The 22,798-nt window shown below is 44.9% G+C and overlaps 1 protein-coding gene across 12 annotated transcripts in view; it reads right to left on the bottom strand.

Annotated features, from left to right (window-relative positions):
* nhsl1b (NHS-like 1b) overlaps positions 1-22,798 on the bottom strand; it is a 102,930-nt gene that overhangs the window by 6,609 nt on the left and 73,523 nt on the right. For 4 of the 12 annotated variants that reach the window (XM_071479240.1, XM_071479242.1, XM_071479250.1 and 1 more), the window contains exons 2-6: positions 14,299-14,451; positions 10,165-10,292; positions 7,735-7,939; positions 5,405-5,536; positions 196-3,525 (exon numbers count right to left, since the gene is read on the bottom strand). In XM_071479240.1, the coding sequence (XP_071335341.1) occupies positions 196-3,525; positions 5,405-5,536; positions 7,735-7,939; positions 10,165-10,292; positions 14,299-14,451 (3,948 nt within the window). Of the gene's footprint in view, positions 1-195; positions 3,526-5,404; positions 5,537-7,734; positions 7,940-10,164; positions 10,293-14,298; positions 14,452-15,650; positions 15,799-19,326; positions 19,561-22,798 lie in introns of those variants that run through there. The other 8 variants (XM_071479241.1, XM_071479251.1, XM_071479245.1 and 5 more) reach the window with 6 other exon arrangements.

The raw sequence follows: 22,798 nt of genomic DNA, 5'->3' as shown, positions 1-22,798 counted from the left end.
CACAGCTGCCTGAGGACCTGGCCGCAGGCAGCAGCATCACTATTAACTCATGTGCGATTATGGTAAAGGGCTTAACTCATCAGTAAATTAAGTTTTTGATTGACAACACTTCAAATTAAGCGTCCACTCTTCACAAAGTCTGTATGTTTCCAACTTTCCCTGGTGAAAAAAGCACTAGAAATGAGTCAGACTCACCTGCGTCGTCTTCCTTGGAGCTAATGGATCCAGTCGTGCTGCTTGCTCCATCTCGATCCTCGTCTTCCTCTTCCTGAGCCTCTCCATTGGCATACAGTCCATGATCAAGATTTGTCTCCTGGCTTGCAGAAGCAGAGCTGTGGGGCTCATCCTGGATTTCTATGGACGCTTCACTGCTCTCTGCTAATGGCTCAGAGCTCTCTGGAATCTCCTCCCCCTCCTGTTGATCTTTTTTCTTCTCTTTCTCCTCTTCCTTTGTTGGTCTCAGCAGAGCGTCTACTTCGTCTTCTGTTTGGGACGGGCTGGTTGCATCCTCGTGCTGACCTGGAACCTGTCCATTCATATGTTGGGGGCTAAATTGTGGCAGAAATGGGAGTTTAGGTTTCTTGGAGACTGCTGGGGGCTTCTGTTTGACAGAGGAGTTTTGGGAGCTCTTCGGGAGAATCGGCGGCGATTCCTGCCTTTCATCTGTTTCTTTTCCGTTCATGAGAAAGTAATCCTCTTTTCCATTTAAGACAGCACTGTCTGGTGTCTCATCTGTGATACTGCAGTCTAGTGACAACTCTTCTAAGAGCTTTGACACAGGTGATGGTGAGGAATTACGTGACTCATCGTTTGGGGAGCTGTTAAACATGGGTAACACAGTGGGATGCTCCTGGGAGTGAGATTTCTCCAGGGTCTGGGGCTTCAGACCCTGAAGGAGGTCCACCCCTGTCTCCTGAGCTTCGCTGTGGCCTGACTTGCCATTAATCTCCTTCTCTGGCCGCTTAACTGAGCGGAGCTGAACACTCTGTAGTGCAAACGGAGTGATCAGGGGCTTAGGTGAATTTGTGGGGCTGTTGGAAGTAGCTGGTTTGGGAGCTTCCTTCACTGCCTTCACGAGAGAGAGGGAGGAGGGAGGTGGAACAAAAGCAGGCAGTGGAGGAGGTGGAGGGGGCCCAAAGGAGGGCATAGGAGGGGGAGGTGGGGGGGGGGGACTGAAGCTCCCATTGAAGGATGAACTGGGGTGGATTAGCGTTTCAGGGGATGGAGGAGGAGGGAATTCCGGGGAGGTGGAGCAAGTAGGGAGCGGGCTCAGAGAAGTTCCCTGTGGAGTGGCTGGTAATGGGGGAGCCAGTGGAGGAGTGGGGGAACCTGCATTCAAGCTTGGTGGAAGAGGGGGAGGGAAGGGTGGAGGTGGGCTCAGAGGGGTGTTAGGAGCTGAGGAGGAGGAGAGGGGCAGGGGTGGAGGCGGTGGAGGAGGACCCGAGCTCTTCAGTGAGTCTGAGGTGTTGGAGGAGAGGGAGGTGGAAGAGGAGGACATGGATACAGAGGAGAGGAGCGACGACTTCCTCTCAGGCACTTTGGGCTTGGGCCGGCTGCCCGAGGGAGACATGGACCTGACGAACGAGGGCACTGGGGTTCCAGCTGTGGGGGTGTTGGACTGGCTGGAGTAGCCGCTAGACGGGGAGGTGAGTCTGTGCACTCTGTCTGGAGAGGAGGTGGAGGTTTTGGGCTTCACTGCCACCACTCCCTCCTGGCCTGGAGCTCCGGGGCCCTGTCTGTTGCTGTGGATCTCACCTCCGTTCGGCAGTTCTCCTGGATGAGCCCCAGCTGTCATGTTATCCGTGGCCGGAGGGGTCTGCGCCCTCTGGTCTCCATGGTTACGAGGGTAGTCCATGTAATAACCCCAGGAATCAGCATAGTCAGAGCGCAAGCTGCTGGTGTCACTGTGAGCAGGCGTCACGTGGCATAGCGAGTAAACGTTAGATACTCCTCCACAGTTTGCGTTAGCTACTAGTGATGCTGCAGAGCTACCTGCACTGATGCTACTCTGACTGCGTGGCCGTATCACCCAAGGGTCATCGTAGTCGCTGCTAGGGCTGTGAGACGGTGAAGACGGTGACGCGCCCTTTCCTTTCCCTCCCCTCAGCCCATTCTGTAGGCTCTGCTGCAAACTGGCAATCAGAGTCTCATTAAGCATGGCGCCGTTTGGTTCATTAGCACCACTGATGGCGCTAACGCCTCCAAGGGGCTTTTTCACACCAGGCTTGCGTCTAAGAGAGTCTGTACGAGCAGGCGGCAGCGGAGGCTTCTTGGCCTTGCGAAGGGAGATGCTGCGGGACAGAGAGCGATCGCTGTACAAGCTTCCAGTGTCGTCCTGACTGACCATCTCGCGGCATTCGTACATGCTGTGTCTGGTGGCCCGTCCAGCTGCTGCGCCATGACCACTGCCATGGCTGCGAGAGCGCAGGCCAGAGTCCAGGTGCATGGAGGTGTAGTATCCGTCGTTGTCCTGGGAATAGAGGGAGCTGGAATCAGTAGTGGTCCTGGAGGAGAGGTCCAGGCTGCTGTAGAGGTGGTTAATAGGAGTGGAGCAGCTGGAGGTCAGAGTGCGGTGAGGGACCACCACGTTTTCTGGTGTGTCATAGATCCACTGCTCCTCTGGCAGACAAGAAGGAGGCGTGGGGGCCAAGGTGCTGTGGCTGTGTACGCTGCTGTCTGAGTGCCCTGACTCGCTAGCGGGCGCCGCAACAATCAGACTGCCATCGTGTGGTGTATGAGTAGGAGTAGATGTGGCCAAGGCTGGGCAGGTGGAGCTGTGGGTGAAGGCTGTTGGGCTGGAGATCAGAGGGCCGGGCTGGGAGGAAGCCAGACTGAGTGGTCGGGCTGTGGGATAAATTGAGACTGGGGAGTGGGAGAGCTGACCGGAGGTGTTGAGGGCAATGACCTCAGTGGAGCTAGACAGGGTGGCATTGGGGATGAGTGAGGTGGAATAAGCCGCATGTGGGGAAACCACACAAGCTGGACCTCCACCCCACTCACTGGACTGTGTCCCCCTCACCTCCTGAGACTTGGGCCTGGGCAGGGTGCCGGTCCTTGGGGCATTTCTCATGTGCACCACTGTGTCATCAACCTGAAGCTTTCCAATCTGCCTCTGAGGTGTAGTTTGCTCCTCTGACTTGATGGGGGTGCTGCTATAGATGGGATCAGCACTGAGGGACACCCTGGCGCCCTGTCGGGGCAGACTGAGGAAACGGGAAGGGTCACCGTTAAACTGTTGTGGCAGCATCAAGGCCCCGGAGCTGTCACTACTTGAGATGGATATACTTCCTGTTGAGGAGGAAGCAGAAATGCCGGCCATCTGAGCAGCGATTCCCTGTCCCCTCTGCGCCCGAATTCTTCTCATGGACGGCGGTACAACCTTCACTTCCTCTGTCTGGCAGCTCGAGTCTCTGGTCTCTGAACGTCTGAGGCTTGAGTTGACACTCCCAACTCGGCCCAAAGTGGAGTACTGTCCTGGGATGAACATGGAATGCGGCCGGAGCTCTCCACCACGTCCTTTTGCTGCTGTCGAAGGAAAGACAGAGAATAAGATAAATGTGTGATTGATCAAAGTATCTCCTATTTTCCCTTCTGGCTTCACTACCCTTGTTTTTCCTCTCGTTGACTTCTTCAGCCACAATGCCTTCTGCTCTTCAGCTAGACTGTCAGATAAACTGCGGACACAGGGAAGCTAATTAATTTGATTTGCTGTAACCCTGCCTCATGTGTTAATAACTTCTGGTCTTCATTAAAGAGGAAAGGATATGAGGGGAGACAGAGACTCTCTACTACGCTTCCCCTGCTTATCTGGCTCTGTCTCAGTCTGATAGAGAAGCAAATAGCCTCCTGGGGTCCAGGACAGGCAGCTGGTGAGGCAGCCAACAAACAATCACATACATGGACACAAAAACTACACACACACGCGCACACACATGTGCACAGGTATACAGTGTTGAAATGGTCATGCAGTCATACAGGACGGAACATACAGAATATGCAGATACAATACAGAGAAATGCAGATGCATAACAAAGACACACACACGCACACACACAGTGAACATACCGGCTAGAAAACAAACAATTTGAAGAATGAGCTGTAAAACTGGAGAGGATGTCTAGTGTGTCTCCCATCTGTGGTGGCTCTCCTGTTGATGCTCATGTTCCAAAACATACACACTCTTGCGTCCTTCCTTGTCTCTCGCTCTCTCTAAACCACACATTTACTCTCCTTTGCTAAAAGCTGGAGTGACAGCTTGGCTCCTGCTGCTGCTGCTGCGATAGATTAAGCTGCAGGTCTACTTCGCAGGCAGCTCTAGAGCAGAGAGAGGGAGGGATGAAGCACTGGGACAATTACCCCGGCCCAGTAATCATGACATTCAGACGCTGTCGTCAGCTGGGCACTAACCAGACAAGCTCTTTTCCTATCAGGTAATCTTATCGCGCAGGGAAACGGCGTTCTCCTTAAATACTGCCGTCACCCTACAGCTCAGAGACGTGTAAGTAAACATCAGCCATGAGGTGCAGTCAGCACAGCACGGTGTCAGCTTAGTGAGCTTAGTGTTTACTTAGTGTTACTCAGCTCAGATGACTAAGGGTTATGGACCTCTGAACCTTCATGTTTGCTATTTAACCCTCATCTGCTCAGTGGGTTTGAGGATCGTATGTTCTGAAAATGACAGAGGCAAAAGAGGAAGTTTGGGCGGGGGGGCGGGGGGAGGCTTTCAGGTGTCCATGATCAGGGGCCCATAGTTTCAAAATCAGTACATGTTGGTAAGACACAAATGGGACGCATGCTAAGATTATCAATATGGCCCCAGGATTAAGGAAGGCATAGACACACAATTAACACACACGATTCGTAGAAATGAGGCAGCACAAAGTTGATCCCAAGGGATTATGGCACAATACGTATTTAAGTATGGCAAACCCTGTACTTAACTTCTCTTATGTGACATGATTTTCCAACAGGCAAAGTCTAAAAGGAGATTATAATATGGCCAAAGTTTCTCGAGGAAAAGGGGCAATATTAATACCACAAAACAACTGAAAAGGATTTCATAACTGGTTCCTGGCTTTGGGAACAGCAATAGAGGGTGGAGGAGAGCAAATGAGGACACGGTGGTGTGTGTAGCTGAAACAGGGAAAGACTGAACAGCTGCAGGGCCTCGATCCAACACTGTGGACTCGCATGTGTCATTCTCTCCTTCTCAGTATGACATACTCAGAACAATACTGGTGGGATGAGTATTGTCCAGGCTGTATTTAGTTATGTTGATGAAAACATGAATCCATAGAGATATGGGTTACAGGAAGTAATGAAAGAAGGAGGGACACTCGTCCAGAGTGTTGGAACAGGTCTATGGACAGTAGAGGGCAACATATAGCCCCACAGTGATCCATACCTATCTCCCAGTTGATGTTGTCAGGCAGCCCTGATATTGTCTTTCTGCGTTTGACCTTCTTGGGCCGGCGGGACACGGTGTCAGTGTTAATGAGGGAGCGCCGGATGCTCGCCTGTCGGTCAAACACTGCCCCTGGTAGCCGGGAGGGCGAGAGCAAGGCAGGCGGACACACAGGCAAACAGCAGTCGGTTAGTTGGAAGGAATAAACTCAACAACATGCAGACAGAGGGTTTTTTTTTTTTTTTGGAGTTGAACATGCAACGTCAACAGGGCAGGAAACCTAAAGGGTCAGTTCAACCAAATAACAAGAAGTATTTTCTCACCTCCATCTAGTTGTATCTAGACGTGGAGATAGTTTTGATTTTATTTGCCCAGGGTTTTGAGACACAAGTCTGAGCTACTATGAGAGGTAAGTGTTCTTATGTGGGTGAACTGACCCTCAAATGTTTTCATCCACCAGCCAAAGTGCCTAAAAACAATTCACCAGCCGTTTCCACTCTTTCACTGACCAAGTCATAAGATTTAGAACAGAAAATGGCTGTGAAACGTTTAGTGCTGACTGAGGCTTGTAAAGAAAACTGATGGTTCAGATGCCAACCCTGAACACATGTAAGATACAGATGTAGAGATACATGCTATTATCACAAAAACACATGCACAGGAAAGATTTGAGATGAAGCAAGCACACACGCACACGCACACGCACACACACATAAACACACCCACAAACACACACACGCAGTCTTTCTTCAATCTTTCATTCCTCTCAATATCCTTCTCTCTCTGTCCAGTTTCCCTGAAGGTAGAGCAATATCTCACTATGAACTGCTCTTCTTTCTGCTATCTGGCTTGCTGGGGACGGCCTGCAGGCGTTAGGGAAATAGAAACTGATACGAGGGCAGATAGTGTCTATCAAATTTCCCCTCAAAGTGACAGAAAAGTCCCTGGTCCCTCTCTGTGTCTGTTTTACTCTCTCTTTCTCAGTAATCTAAAGTGACAGCAGATGAAGTCAACAGTGATTTACGTGGAGTGGGACCACATTAAGCTCTCATTACCGCCTAAGGGATGGTGGGATCACCGTTATATTGGTCTTGACACCAGCAAAATTTAGATGTTGATACTGAACCGACATTTTTTTGCATCTTTGCACCATTTTACACCTGTTCCTCAAACGATGTGTGAATATATACCTTATTAGTGAACCATAATACAAGCTCCTATGTAATATAACAAACAATATAGCTACATGAATGAGATGTAATATATACAAATATATGCATGTATGTGAAAGATATGCTAACATGGGAATAGCCTTGGACGTTTTGCTGTGTGTGAGAGTTCATCTGTCAAACGCCCTGTGATCTGACGTAAAGCCTTGACCCTTAGATGAGCTGTCACACAATTTTCACACACAAACACACGCTCACATGCGCATAAAGGAAGGTGAAAGATGGAGAAAATACAGAGAGATACAGGAGAGAAGGCAGACACCCATGACTGACACAGTTTTTTTCCTCTGTGGATGACTGGGCACAGTAATTGATTAGTCTATATCCACTCAGCCACAGAGAGTTGATTAAAGGAACCATCTGATAATTTTGTTTGCATCACTCTCTTTTTTTGCCTCCTTACTAAGAGTGAGAAGGGACAATCAATATAATCAAGATACAAGATGTGCATAAGACAGTTTTACAATTATTAGAAAGCACATTTTTATTTCTGTTGGAAGCTAACTCTCCACTCTTTGTGCTAAGCTAAGCTGATCAGACCTTGGAGCTTTCTTTATATTAAAAAACGGTGAGGTTGTCCACACACTGAAATTTGCAAGCTCCCAAAAGGTTCACTTCCGCGACGTGTCGGGTTTTGCCTGACGAAGATTTTGTCGGTTGAAACATTGCATACGGAAAACTTTTGGAAGCTTGCAAATTCCAATGTTTGTACAAAATCTACTTTTTCTTTGTTAGGCTGTGTTATCTCCTGGCCCTGTACCAATCTGTGGCTGGATTTGCACACTGTGCCCCCTTTTTTGGCATCTCCTCATTAAACATGATCATCTAATGCTTGGTGAGACAGGTAATCAAATTGTCAGAAAATTCCCTTAAGACAAACAGAAGAAAAGGTGTGAATGATGGCGAGAGAGTGAGAGGTTAATGTTATAGAAAAGACACCATGGATGGATGAGGCCAGATCAAACTCAATGTAGTTTGATGTTTCTATTCGATATGGAACTAGAGGACCAGGACACTGATGGGGACGGGTCGCTACTCACTAGAGGCTGAGATATGGACTACATGGCTGAATGAGCGCAGTTGTCAGGAGGGGTGTCGTACCTGTGACGTTGATGGCGACTATGTCTGTAGGCACAGCCTTGGCCACCTGCCTCATCTTCTCCTCTGGTGTGGGAAGGGGTGTGGCCTTGTTCCATATCACCTGTCCATCAACCTCAAACACCTCCCCTTCTCCCCCCCCTTCCTGCGGGGTCTGGGGCCTCATGGAGAGCTGAGATTTGTCGTCCTCCGCTGACGAAGCTGTGGACTGGATGAGAGAGAGGGAGAAAGGGAGAAAGGGTTAATGAGACGTAAAACATGAAGTAAGGAGAAGGGAGAAGGGAGAGAAAAGGGAAGAGGAGACAGAGAGGAAGAGAGAAAGAAGGGAGAGGGGAGATAATAGAAACAAGAAATGAAAATGAGAAGAAAAGTGACAGGTAATTTAGATGACATGGGAAGAGGGACAGAGGGAAATGCAGAAAGGACAAAAGAGAGACGAGACAAAAGAGAGAGTGACAGAGGTGAGAGAGATGAAACATGATGGATAACGAAAGACAATGGAAAACAAAGATTTAGTCTTATTGAATAAGAGCACAGAACTGATGGATAAAGATAAATGTTAACATAAAATGCCAAAAGAATATAAGAAACGGTGAGTGGGAATAGAATATTATAGAACTTAACTGTCCAATATCATAACTAACAAATTGTTCAGGATATATTGGCACATAAACAGACTTAAATATGCTGCTGTGACCTTTAGCTTGTGGGGCTGTAAACATATTTCACGATCAATCAAACGTAAATGGACACACACACATATATACACACTTTAACACACACAAACCGATCTGAGTGAACCCACAGCGCTGTTGGAGATGGCAGGATTAAAAAAAAGAAGAAGAGGAAAAAGAGAGAGAATCACTCATGCATTAAACTGTCAGAATAGGTCTCGATCGTGGAGTAGAATTTACTGCAGAGAAGAAACAGAAAACAATGTTTTATTGCAGCGTCCAGGCTTGAAAATGAGCTGTCAAGTCAACAGCAAAATCTCAGATTAATGCCTGAAAAAAATGACAAAATTTTTTTTTTTTTTATTTCCTGAAGTCAATGCCAAGTTGCATCCGATCTTAAATTATTAAATGACGTAAATTCTTGAATGTGTGTACACACCAGTCTGAGTTCAGAGCCACTGTGATCCAGGAATGTTTCTGGTTAAAGATCAGTTTCAGGAGCAAAACCATCAGTCGTCCCTTTCACTACATCGCCTGAGATTTGTCTGTTTGCATCTGTAACGACTTCAGCTTTTCCACCATGTAAAAAAAAAAAAAAAACTGGTGGGAAATCTTCAGTGTGATTTTGTTGTGTCAGAGTTTTCCAACATCTCCAAAATCTAAAATGCCAGCAATCAGTCCCTGTTTCTACTACTGTTTACCCTGGCAATCCAAACCATCAGACTGGCTTTCATACAGACCATGCATGGATAAATGGGTAAATAAGTGGGAGGCAACATTGGGGGGAGGAGAGAGGAGGTTTTTGTGAAAGGCCCTCAGTGATACACAGTGTGGTGGCAACATGGCTTGTTATTTTGCAGCATTGTGGCTCATCCAGGAGCCCTGTTTTTCCTGCTGTCAGGCAAAGTTAGGCTCACTGGCCTCAGGACAACAGGAAGTGATGGGGGGAAAGGAGGGGAAGGGGGGCAACTGGTGGGAAATCCTCGGTGTGAGGAAGGGACGAAGGGGGAAGGAAGGCAGAGAGGAAGGGGATTGGCTGGTGTTGGGGGGGGGGTCAGTGTGCAGAAAGTACAAACACGGGTAACAAGAGATGGGAGTCGACAGTTTAGAAAGACAACATGTTACAGAGGTCACAGGTTGGGGCAGGCACGAAATGAGGCACTAGCATCGAGGGGCTCCGGGGGACAAAGGGGGCCCTGATAATAACAGCGAAAGACCCGCTGGCCCTTTCAGGACCTCAAATATCTTCTCTTTAGTGTTTGTGTGTGAGAAATAAAAATGGGGAGAGGATAAAGGAGAGAAGAGGAGGCAAATCTGGCTTCACACTGATGGTCTGCCAAACAAAAGAGCAATAAATAATTTTACAGTAATAGTAGTTTTTGTCTGATTAATTTTCTTGTTATTATTTATCAGTGACTTCTTCTTCTTTTTCATCCCTGCCTCTTTCGCTGCCTCTCCATCCATCAACTCTTTGTTGCTGATGTTATTTTACAAATCATGAAGTAAAAGTGAGAGAAGAGATCAAGCTTAAGATGAAAAGAAGCTGGGAAGAGATTGAGGTTCAAAATAAAATGTATATTTCCACTCACAGCCACTAGAGGGCAGACTGATACTGTTTAAATCACCGGAGTTGAGCTGCCGTACTGCTGAATCAGCACTGGGCCATGCGTGCACTGCCAGTGTTTTATCTTAACAGTTGTGGGTTTATCTTAAGTATGTATATGTATTTACTTTGTACACGTGCTGTGCATATGGATACCTTCTTGTCATGTTCATCATCCTCGTCATCCTGCAGGCTACTGGTGGACTGAATCGGGTCAGAAAACGTGGGACCCTGGGAGTAGTACTGGGAGCTCCGGAAACCATCTTTCCTCAACTTGTCACATTCTGGAGACAGAGAACGACATGTTATAAGCAATAGAGACTTTGATAGAATTTGTGATAATCTTTGGCTCAAACTGGATTTATTAGGTAGATGATCACAAATCTCTATTTGATAAGATTTTGTCATGAGACACGCCATCTGAGAACACAGCTTTTGTAGATTGTGATACAGAACAACTTTTACTGTTTGCAGAAACAAACATATTATCAGAACTTCACTAATCATTCAACTTTGACTATTTAAACAATATAAACACTCATTATACTGATGTCAAGGAATAAACCATGCAGAATGCACACACAGGCTAATTTGTGCATAAAGTATTCAGAATAAATCAGCCAATAACACTATTATACAAATGATTTGTGAAATATTTATAAGACATAGCTGTGTAACACTCTACACAGTATACCACTGGTTTTGTATGTCTGTGCGTGTGTGTGTGTGTGTGTGTGTGTGTGTGTGTGTGTGCGTGTGTCAGTCACATGAGTGCAGTCCCTGTTGGATGCTGCCAAGCGCTGCTCACACCTCCTCTCGTCACCACCTGCTGTGATGTGGTTGTGATGTATGCGTGTGAGTGTGTATGTGTGTGTGTGTGAGATAAGAAGAGAGTTTATAAATGGATGTGTGTGTGCAACCAAAGGAGGGGGTATCAGTTTCAGTCTGTCACACACAGATGGCAGAACTGTCCCCCTCTCCTCCATCCCCCCCCTCTCTCTCTGGGAGCATTTAGCACATCATCTCTCTCTTTGACTGTCCGCTGATACATGTAATACTGCATCCTTTGTCTGGTATTTTAATAGCTAATTATTGTCAAGTAGTATTACTTCTAAAGCCTCAACTTAAACACACAGTAGAGAATCCTCTGCTGCACGAAGCCTCTAGGACAAAGAAATCTACCAAACTGTGAGGAAACCCTACGCTGGTCTGTTTAAATGAAGCAGATCTTTAAAAAGTCTGAATGTGTCCTTCTCGCCTACAGCATCAACCTACAAACACGCAGGATTCTTTTTGTGTGTTTTCCTGCATATCATTCATACAAATGTAAAAAAAAACCCTCCTGGCCAGTCTTTCATCTTGCATCTTGGGGATTTATTCAGTGTGTGATGCACAATCAAAACTCCTTTTGGTGAATTACACATGTGCACCAAAGCACATGCACAACAGTTTTAGCCTGGGACCTCAAAGATGCTGCTTTTGATCCCTTTTATGTGCCATTTATCTCCATAACTAATTACAGCCCATCTCTACGGAGCGACACGGTGCATGTATAATACTGTCAGTTAATGGATCCTAATGGGGTTGGCAAACATAGCTACTGTAACAACAAGCTGATGTGGCAGCGGTGTGGAAGAAGGGATTTAGAAAGCATGATGATAATGAGCATGATGACGGGGAGTGGAGCTGATTGGTGTTGCATGATTGGGGACGGTTGATACAATAAATAAGCTCTGATGAGCTGAAAGCTGCTTGTTGCTAGGCAGAACTGAAGGGAGGGGTAGGTGACACCAGAGAAGACCTGCAGAAAGAATGAAGGACATTGTGCACAAAAGTAATATAATGATATGAACAGGGTATATGTATCTATATTTAACAATAGCTTACAAATCAAATTTGCTATTACTAACTGGCCTTGGGCAGCATGGTGCCTATTTGTGGTACCAAATGGGCACCGAAATGTGCATTTCTTGTGCAACTTTTCTTTAACTTAGTCAACATAAGTGTCAGTGCTACATATGAACCTGATGATGATGATTATGGGATTATACTAGTGGGTAACTGGCTTTGATTCTGTGGCTCACCTCACAAGAGGGTTTTGGATGCAGAGGGCAGTGATAAAAATATGTCTTTTAATCACAGCCTTATTCCAATGTAAATTAAAACAGTGTCAAACAAATAAGCGATCACCGAGTGACATCATTGATTCAACTATTCACATTTCTCGGGATAATATTGACAATAATCGCACAACTGTTACGTAACTTCTCTGATGTATTTCGACCTGCTGCCACGTTCTCTGTAACGCACAGACACGACGCTGAACACAAGCTTAAACCCATGTGAGTGTGTGAAAGGAACAGAGAGGATGCACGTTGCCCTCTGATTGGTTATTGATTATTCTGCTTTGCGGAACAGAGAGCCGACTCGTGTACCTTGCTATGGTCATGCTGGTGGCACTGAATTGAATAACTTGTTACAGAAGCTGCACATGGTTCACACACTGTACATAGTTATAATAATATGTAAATTATGGACCTTTAATTGCTACAGAGATAGTTGCATCACTGTATTTGGATATAGTGTTCAATAATTACTATGAAAGGACTGAACTTATTTCCCTAAGGCAGGGCTCTAACTAGGTGTCTGACCACCACTCTCAACTTCCCGGGAGTAGAAGAGGAATCTAAGAGCCAAAAAACACACCAAGACTCAAATGGACAGCACAGGTGCTCCCACTGTACACCTGTTGGCTTTCAGTTAGGACCCCTGGGGCTGGGTGGTGATGATAGGATGCTCGGATGGTGACAAGATGAAGGAGGGGCTGCATTAATCCTACCTCCCAGGTGGTGTTTGCGTACCTAGCAACATCAATATTGCAGGAAGTAATGTGCAACAGCAACAGCACAGGGGCCAAACAATGAAAAGGACAAAGAAAACCTATGTGTGTGTGTGTGTGTTTTGTGTGTATATGTGTGTGTGTGTGTGTGTGTGTGTGTGTGTGTGTGTGTGTGTGTGTGTGTGTGTGTGTGTGTGCTAGAGCAGGTGAGTATGGTTACACACACTGTAAGCATCAGGTTACATCCGCCTCCTCCCCATTTATCTTTCTTTCTCTTTATCTCTGTGTCTTTTTTTATCTGCTGACACACAAGGCCAACTCAGCATGTACACAACAAGCCTTTTAGTGTAACACACCACCCATGTATGCACACACACACGCCCATATACACACTTGTAGGCTTTTCTCACACCGACTTCCAAAATCTTTATCTGAGAAATGGGTGGAAAACACAACTTTCCCAGGCACTCTGGGTGACAACAGATGCCAGTATTTACTGGTTTTCCCACTTCCTGTTCTGGGAAAGTTGTGAGATTATTAGAAAGTCGTCACTCTGTTGTGACTTGACTCCCTGTGTTTGCTTGACAACAAGGGTGTGCCTGTTCTTGTCTAATTGTACTGGACAAACAGGAGGCAGAGGATCTCGCACTGTTGTGTTGTTGGCTAAACACAAATTACACATTTAGACATTTTTACAGCTGTGAACAAACTCACTATGCTGGGGTTCTCACATTGATGCCATATCAACATTTACACAAGTGCTATTTCTAAGTGTGTACATTTTGGTTGATTTGGCTGAAGGTCGAGCATTTGTCAAATTACATTTGCATTCTGGGAAATTGTAAGCGACATTTTTCCCAACTTTCTGATATTTTCTAAACCAAGCAATGAATCCATCAATCAAGAAAACAATCTGAAGATTAACTGAAAATATATTGTCAGGCCTATTAAACAACCTTTTTTAGCTTTTCTAATGTTGCTAGTTTTTTTAGGTTTTATGTTCATTCTGGAAGATGTAATACATTAACCATAGCCAAATGCTGTACAATAGTAATGGATTCTCTGAACATACCCAACAGTTACCAAACTATATACTGACCCTCTTTCTTTCAGAAGAGTGTGAAACCATAACAAAAAAATTCAAAACACTATTTGTTACTGGTACGTTAAGATTTTTTATGGATGACTACATTTTTCTGTAGAATAGCCAATATGCACAAAGTGGCTAATCATTTCTCAAGCTGTGGACTGTAGGCTATAGCTAAGAGTTTCACTCCTCATGTTGTTAATATTCATCAAATCTTTCAAAACATGAACCTGTAACAATGCAAATACACAGTAAACACCTTCTCCCAGCATCTTCCAAATGATTCCTCAAACCCTGATGTTGTCTGTGTTCATGCTGGCTCCTGTCTGAGTTTGATCAGTGGGCCATTTTGAATGATCCTTACCTCGCAGGGCAGTCTTGAGGTTGACTTTGGCCTGACGGTGGAGGTCTTCTACGCAGGGCGGCCTGCTGCCTGGTAGGAAGACGTTCTCCTGCTGGTGCCACGGAGCTGTGTAGTGAACTGTCCACTTGCTCTCCTCATCCAAGTTAGACACCGCTGCAGAGACACACAGAGCAGGTTATGGAAATTAGTTTATCTCACATTATCTTTTAAATTTTATTGAGCATAGTGGATCTCCCAAAGGGCATTTTTCTTCATCACTGTTCTTCTGCAGAACACTGTTGTTGTCAAACTCAGGCCACAGTTGTAATCTATTGGGTGTCTGTCATTTGAAGGTTTGTTAACTTTTTGCATCAGTCCACCAATTCTAAGATCAGGCCTTTGAATTATGGATCAGAAAATTTTCTCTCCAAGTACAACTGGCCACCCGAGAGGGTTTTGTTTATATTTGTAGAAGAAGAGGAAGGGGAAGGACAGCGAGGTGTCAGTCTTCACACCAGCAACATGACACTTATCTGAGACATCCCACAGCTAGAAGGACACACACCTCAGAGGGCGAGCGATAGACTTATTGGAACTACATGGAGGGAAACTGTTCAGACCAAGCACTAACATGCTTCTTGGCTGATCTGATCCCAGGTGGACAGCTCTAAGCACGTCGGTTCACACCAGGCATTAAAATGTGTCTCCACATGTGTCTCTTGTGACCGCTTGTGATCGGATCTCATCTCCCCGCTCTATATGCAGATAAAGAAGTACATAATTCCCGTTTTTAGGCAGTCCAACTATACCGGATGGGTCCATTGTCAACGTCAGACAGAGAGAGAGAGAGAGAGAAAAAAGAGGGAAGGCAAAAGGAGGGGCGGAAAAAATTCAGTGCTGGACTGATACAAATGAATCACTTTAAGTGGCTGGATCACGGAAGACACAGCTTTAGGCCGGGTCTGAACAGGGCCACTGACCAGTAGATACCCAGCTCACAAAATGTAAACAAACTACTGAAAATGTACAAAAGCAAGGTAATTTATTCCAACAAAGCCAGAGTGAGACCTTTCAACAAACAGTAAAGCACTGATTCAATATGTTTGACCTCAACACCACTGAAGGTCAGCTAACACAACATGGAACACAACATACACAACTAGTTGAAACCATTCCCACAAAACAGAGAAAAGAACCTACTTTACGTAATACTTTATAACTTTTGTATTTCCTAGAGCACTTCTCTCAGTCAGGCATGATTGATGAACTGAGCTTCAATTATCATGTGGCATTTGGAAGCCATTGCAACAAACAGCTGAGGTGTCAATTTCAACGTAATAAATCATTTACACATATCCAAAGTTCAGGCTTACCAAGTGAGCGAATCCAAGCCAAAGTTGGTGATCGTGGATGTAGTACTATTTCCATTTAAACAGCCAAATGTTAGTGCAGACCACTATCTGTGTGTCCCTGTCCTGACCAAAACAACATGTCCATCTGACTGAGGAGAGGCAGAAGGAACCAGGAAGAAGGGGACGGGTCATGAAAAGTGGCTGGGGGTGTTTTGGTTTGAGAGTTTTTTCACAGGTGCTAATGAGCCATACTAGGATGCATAGCGAGTGTGTGTCTGTGTGTGTGTGTGTCGGGGGAGGAGAGAAAGCCTCAGAGGTAGAGGTATAGGGCGGGGGCCTACAATTGCAATTTAGTCAATGGACAAAGTGTGAGACAGTTTGTAGCTGCTTTGATATACAAATAACTCCTGATGGGCTTCAGCACTGACCCTTTTAAACGCTCTTAAGTAACCAGTCCAACTTTACTCACATGTGACCATATGAGGTCTGCAACCTGATGTGTACAGCAATGTTAAACACAGTTTTATAGATGGATTTGTAAGAGACAGTACAGTGCACCATGTCCTGCTGCTGCTGGCAACTAACAGTTTACTGTCTGTCAGTTCAGGTTTCTGAGGAATGGGCGGCCGTTAATAGCTGCTCCAGCAGAGGAGAGGAGTCATTGTGTTTATTCATGTTCCCTCTCACTCTGTTACCAAACAATTTTTTTTTTCAGTTTTTTCTTCCACTGCCAATGTCTACTCTCTCCTTTTTTCATCTCTCCTACTATATTCAAACTTGTTGCTTGCTCAGTTGTGTTAGATTGAAAATACCACGTGGACACAGTAAGCCTGGGTCAAACAGAGCTTGTTTGCTTGAAGCTACAACAACAATGTGGGCGAGGCGTACCACCTAAAGCAATACAAGCTGCAGAAACACAGTGTCACTGATGGTAGCCATCTATGTTGAATCAACCCTTAGGGGCTGCAATTAACAACCATTTTCTTTACCAGTTAATCTGCATATTATCTTTTTTGATTAATCTGTGAAACGTAAAAAAAAAAAAAAAAATGCCCATTCCGACTTCCCAGAGACCAATATTACATGTTCCAGTGTCTTGTTTTGTGTTACCAACAGTCAAAAACCCACAGATATTCAGTTTATAATAATAATAACGACAGAGAAAGGCAGAAAATCTTCACATTCTTTGCTTGAAAAATGACTCAAATGATAAGTTCATTTGTTTCTGATTATTGTTCTGTGGATCGAGTAATTGATTAACTGACTAATCATTTCAGCCCTAAACCTCTTACAACCCTACCCATCTGGTACTCTAAGCAAATGTGATTTGAAGCTAATGCGACAAAAAGAGAGGTAGTTACAGACAGCCACACCACATACCTGACGAAGGTCATCCAACACGGTTTGCTCTATGTGATGTGTACAAGCGCGTGTGTATGAATTGTGTGTATTGATTGCCTTCCCGTGTCGTTACACATGCTGTTTTGCAGCGTGCCTGCACTGGTTAGAATAATCAATCAAATACATCACGAGGCAAAACTTGTCTGACCACAAGTTTGGACTGGAGAGCTGCATGAGACCGACACACAGAGCCACACAATTACCACAAAACCCACTCACACACAGTTCAGTTGTAGCAGTAAATGTGAAGGGTGGGTTTGTAGCGGGTTTGAATCCACTCCAAAATAATAATAATAATGTAATGTCACAACCTCTGAGCAAGGCTCAGCCACCGCAGCTGTGTGTGACTAAGATCACACTCTTACGGACTATAAATACTCAATTTCTTTCAAACACAAGTTTAAATTTTCCTGCTCTCTCACCCACACTCAGCACAGGTAGCCCTCCCCCACCCTCCACTTCTGACTATGGGGCTTGAATAGACCTCAGTCAGGCTATAGGCAGACCAAGAACATGGGGACTATGGACACAAAGCCTGTATTGTCCCTCTGCATCAGTCTCCACATCAGGCCTTTCAGTGCCACAATACCCCTAGCCCCTCATCTCTCACACACACACACACACACACACACACACACACACACACACACACACACACACACACACACACACACACACACACACACACACACACACACACACACACACACACACACAGCCAGTCTCACACACACTGGACTGTGGCGCGAAAGTCTTTCAGAAGTCCACTAATCCCTCTGTCCATTGACACATCCCAGCTCTCCCTACGCCCATTAACAAACACAGACTGAGGGCAAACAGGCTACTGAAAACTCTGAAAGACACAAACAACCCACAAGGTGCATCAGAGCTTGAAGTGTGGAGGACTACACACAGTAATCCCTGGAAAAAGTGTCTGCACGCAAGCACACACATGTCAGAGGTATTAGCTGTCAAGATTAATAACAGCGATCGAATTGTATTGACAGTGTCAGTGTTAATCCTGAAGTGGGTCCCCGATCACTCACCAATCAATATTGAGCATTAATATGCATAATACAACTTTCTGTGTTTCATAATGGTCAGCATGGCCTTGGAACAGGTTAGTTTTCACATACATTATTCCTATACAAAGGAAAAATTGCTCAGTTGGTGCCCACAAAGAAAATTATGCAAAATCATCCTAATTAAGAGTTAATTTGAGGAAATATTCCTCTTCACAGGCTCTAAAATCTAACAGTGTTTTATACCGCTCCCGTTTTATATGGCAAGATGTAGAGAATGTCCTCATACCCCCCTCATTTTTAACTTTGATGCATATTGGTGACATGGACCAAATGACCCACAGAGAACCTCCAGAGCACCCACTGAAAGTGAGCAAGGCTCAGTTCGGCATCTACATCCTCCTGCAAAATAAACACACCGGGTTGCCGTGGAGTACCAATGTGCTCACCTCAGGAGCAAAGTGCAGGCATGTGCAGGATGGATGCAAGATAAGAAGTAGAAAAATCGCTGAGCTGATGATTAACAATATCACCTCAGCCTTGACTTCAACCCACACACGCACTGGCTATAAATACACCTGAGATTAGATTTTACACAAGCAGCTTTACCTGCATCTTTGTCAAACATCCTCACTTGCTTACTACACAGCCACTGATAAAATAATAGCATTGGAGTAGTAACAAATCCTCCTAACCATAATCTTCATGGTACAAAGACGCAGTGTGGCTTCCTTTATTACCGAGCTCAAGTTAGCTGAAACGTTTATACCTAAATAAAGTAGTAGTGATTTTAAGTGCCTCCAGCTGCCACCTTTGCGAATGCTGTCAGGTTATTTAGTGCTAATAGTTGTCGGCTCTGTGAAGTCTTGGCCCAGCGGTTACCTGGTAACAGGGTTCAACAGAGAGTTGTGTCTGGGCTCAGCAGAGGCAGCGCAGGAGGTAGCACGCCCACAGAAACCATTAGTTGTAATAAAATAATTTACAAATCATTAAGGCTGCTATAGGTTCACTTCTGATACAGAAAGTATTAATGAAGCAATGAAAATGGTTATCTAAAAGAGTTGAAACAAATGGAAAGCTGTTGGGAAATTCGGGCACTTAATCCCTGATAATATTCCAGTCAGAAATAATGCAAAACAAGACAGGGAATTTATTTCATTGTTACTTCTAACTAACTGCTGTTCATTTGTTCTACTTTTAATGTGGAAACTACGTCCAAAATACTCAAAACATGCATTACTGATCAGCACTGAACAGAAGTGAAAATACCTTACCCTTCCTTTTGAAGTATTTAATCACAGATTTCAACGAGGTCCCAATAAACACCATTATTCCCGCTGAGTGTACGTGTCTCTCACTTGAGAAAGAAATGCCCTAATGAGGGACAAAAAAACTAGACAAATCCAGGGAGTAAGACGGGATGACGGAGTGCTGGCGTCGCCTCTCCTCCGCTCACATTCTCACTTCAACGCTGAGTGCGTGTGAGCATCTACTACGCTGACAATGAGCCTCTACTCCTATCTGTCTCTCTAAACACACACACGGTCCACCACTCCCCCCATCACCACCACCACCACTCCTCCTCCCTCAGGCAGTCCAGTCCTCAGAGACACACACACACACACACAGCGGGAGGGGTGTAGGACCGGCCCCTCTGTTCCTCTGTGCTTTGGTTACCAAGGAGTCCTGGCTGCCTCTCCCTTTATTTCTCATCATCAGTCGCTCCCTCTCGCTGTCTTTCTCTCTCTCCACTCTCTTTCTTCATCGCTCGGCGGGACTCAGAATATAGCTGAAACTTAAACCTGCGTTATTAGAAGGAACAGGCACATTCATGCTGGTTTGCTGTGAACGTTGATTCTCTCTCTTGCTTTCTTTTCCTTACTCCCTACCCTGCTCTGCTCTTGGAAAAGTAATCAGTGCTCTGCCTCTTTCACTGCCACGACAGAGTCATCTGGGGAATATTTATGCATATGATTAAACTATCAGCCACCTCTACAGGAGGACCTTGTACAAGCTTGGAAAAGAAAAAAACATGTTGAGCCGTTCACAAGGTATTCTCAGGGGGGTGCAGCTTCCACCTGCATGCAAAGTGTGATGCAAACAGGAAACACCTTTACACACAGTACATCGCACTTTAGACACTGACATTTATCTTGTGTGATCTCATTTCGCACCATGTTGTGGTTTGTAAAACACAATCAATGAGGAGGAAACAAACATTTAGTCCAACTTTTAAGCCATTTAAGGTGTCTACACTCAGAATGAACATGGATTTTGCTTTTAATCTCTACATAAATCTTTTTTTCCCCTTTTTCTGGACGTTTTCTATCAACCCGTCTTCCTCTGTTTGATTATTCCCAGCCTGCTGAGTGTGCACATGGCCACTGAATCTGTGCCACATGAATATAGATCACATACAATCCTCCCATTGTCCAATCCACTCACGATCTATCAAACACACACACACACACACACACACACACAAGTGCAGGACAGCTCCTCCTTTTGCGAACGTATTTCTTTTCAGCCCAAATGGTAGAGGAGCGGGGAAGAGGAGAGGGAGGGGGCTGCAACAAGAGCTTGAATGGGACTGCAAATGATCCTTGAATTTGTGGGTAAAAAGGATTCCCCCCCTCCTCCCTCCCTTCCTCCCTACTAGACCTTGCTCGTCTGAATCTTTCTGTCTCATCTCTGAAGTGCTGTTTGGATTTGTCTGTGTGTATATTGGTTAGTAGCATCCACTGTTTCTGTACAATCTACTGTACGCTGTTAAGTGTCTGTTTGCAGCATTAGTGGGGCACTCTAGTTCTTGAGTTATGAAGCTCTGAGTGTGGGCAATCTGTCATTAGTTTTTGTCCATACACATCCCTGCTACACTGTAGAGTTGCTCGATTTCATCAAAAGTGGTCACTGAAATATTTAAACCAGAGATCCAACATAGCAGGTGCCATGAAGTCATGAAGTGTTGCTCTTTTACAGGGTTTCTTTGTTCTTTACTTAATTCTCTTAGAAGTCAATGTATAGGCTCCAATTTAGACCGATGTTCAAGTATATCTGTCACTAAAACGTATGGTTTAGAGGACAACATGTCACCATCAAAACATACTTTAAACTTGGCCTTTACTCAGAACCACATAGTGACTCTATAGTAATTACAGAAACTAAAGCAGAGCGGGGTCCAGTACACTTTAAACTAGTACCAAAACAATTAGCCGATTAATCATCATAACAATGTGAATTATTGTTGAAGGTATTTATAAAGCAAATAAGCCAAATATTTACTGCGCTCAGGTCCCTGCAACTTTTCTCTTACGTTCTTTTATATCTTTGTACGATTCTGGGCGTTTTGTCAGACAAAATAAACCACATGATGATCACCTCGGGCTCCGGGAAACTGTGATTCATTTGTCATTCTTCACTACTTTTTGACATTCTGTAGACTAAACAATTAATTGATTAATCAAATACAATTAACCAATAAAGCAGTAATCTTTAATCGCAGCTCTACTTTAAAACCAGATCGACAGCACATCAGTAGCTTCTGTTTGGCACGCGAGTGGTATTAAGATAATTAATGCAGACGCGAGCCCAAGCAGCATCACTCATTAAAGAGCCTATTGTTCTCAGGACAGTGTCAACACACACACACACGCACACACGCACACACGCACACACATACACACATACACACATACACACATACGCACATATGCACATGCACAGTGTGACAGACAGGTCAACAACTCAATCCGCTGAAGGAGGGCTTCATATCTAGGCCACCTCTAGGATTAGGGCGATCTGTCCATTCAGTCGTACATCCATACATCCTTCCGCTCATTCATTGAAGAATGGGAGCCCCCACGATACCCCCGCCCAAACAACATCAATTTTTCATATGTTCATGCTTTAAGCAGCGTATGAAGGACGCGTGCAGACTCAGTGGATGAAGCTTGCGCCTCAGAGGAAGAGCTTATTTGGAACAGCTAAATGGTGATTAACTAAACTGAGCCAATATTTGTTTTTTCTCTCCTCTTCACAACTTAGACGTAATCCTCAATGTTACATATGAGAAAACATGCATAGAAAAAGTCATGACATTAGCTATGTGAAAACACCATTCCTTTAATTCTTGTAAGATGAAACTAAAAGCAATTATTCGAGGCAATTTCAGCTGGCTTCGATTGTGTGGCTTTCTAATCTGTGCTGAAACTGATGACACGATCAGGAAATCATTTGCATTCAAACACAAAATCTAAACACATGTTCATTAGTATTAGGCCCTATGGCAAGGCATGCAATTATCTCCTCTTGTAAAACAACCAGCAGTGTGTTCACGAGAGACAGCGGCGACAGAAAGAGAAGGGAAAAGGAGAAATCGGGGCGATGTGAATAATTAACAAGTCTTCTTTTGAATTTGACGTTGTAATTAAGACTCAAGGTGGCAGGGTAATAATAAAGATGGGAGACTGATGAGGGACCCCTGCTCTTCCTCCTGTCATTACTTCTCATTTGGATCTCCCCATCAACCTGGCAGAGGCAGCTACACAATCTCTCTCTCTCTCTCTCTCACACACTCAGTCTTATCTATTTTTTTAAATACCAGATTTCTTATTACCTCCATTATTTCCAGTTTAATCAGTTGATCAATCCCCAAAACACACACGCCTCACACCTTTGTTCAGTACTATAGGCTATCAGACATCTGTTCAAATTCCCAAAGTGCTTGAATCTGGCATCTACACACAC

The sequence above is a fragment of the Trachinotus anak genome, unplaced genomic scaffold (assembly GCF_046630095.1).
Source record: "Trachinotus anak isolate AG129_WGS33_773 ecotype Australia unplaced genomic scaffold, CSIRO_AGI_Tana_v1 ptg000005l, whole genome shotgun sequence".
In the NCBI taxonomy this organism is placed as follows: Eukaryota; Metazoa; Chordata; class Actinopteri; order Carangiformes; family Carangidae; genus Trachinotus; species Trachinotus anak.
This window is presented reverse-complemented; position numbering and strand designations above follow the sequence as displayed.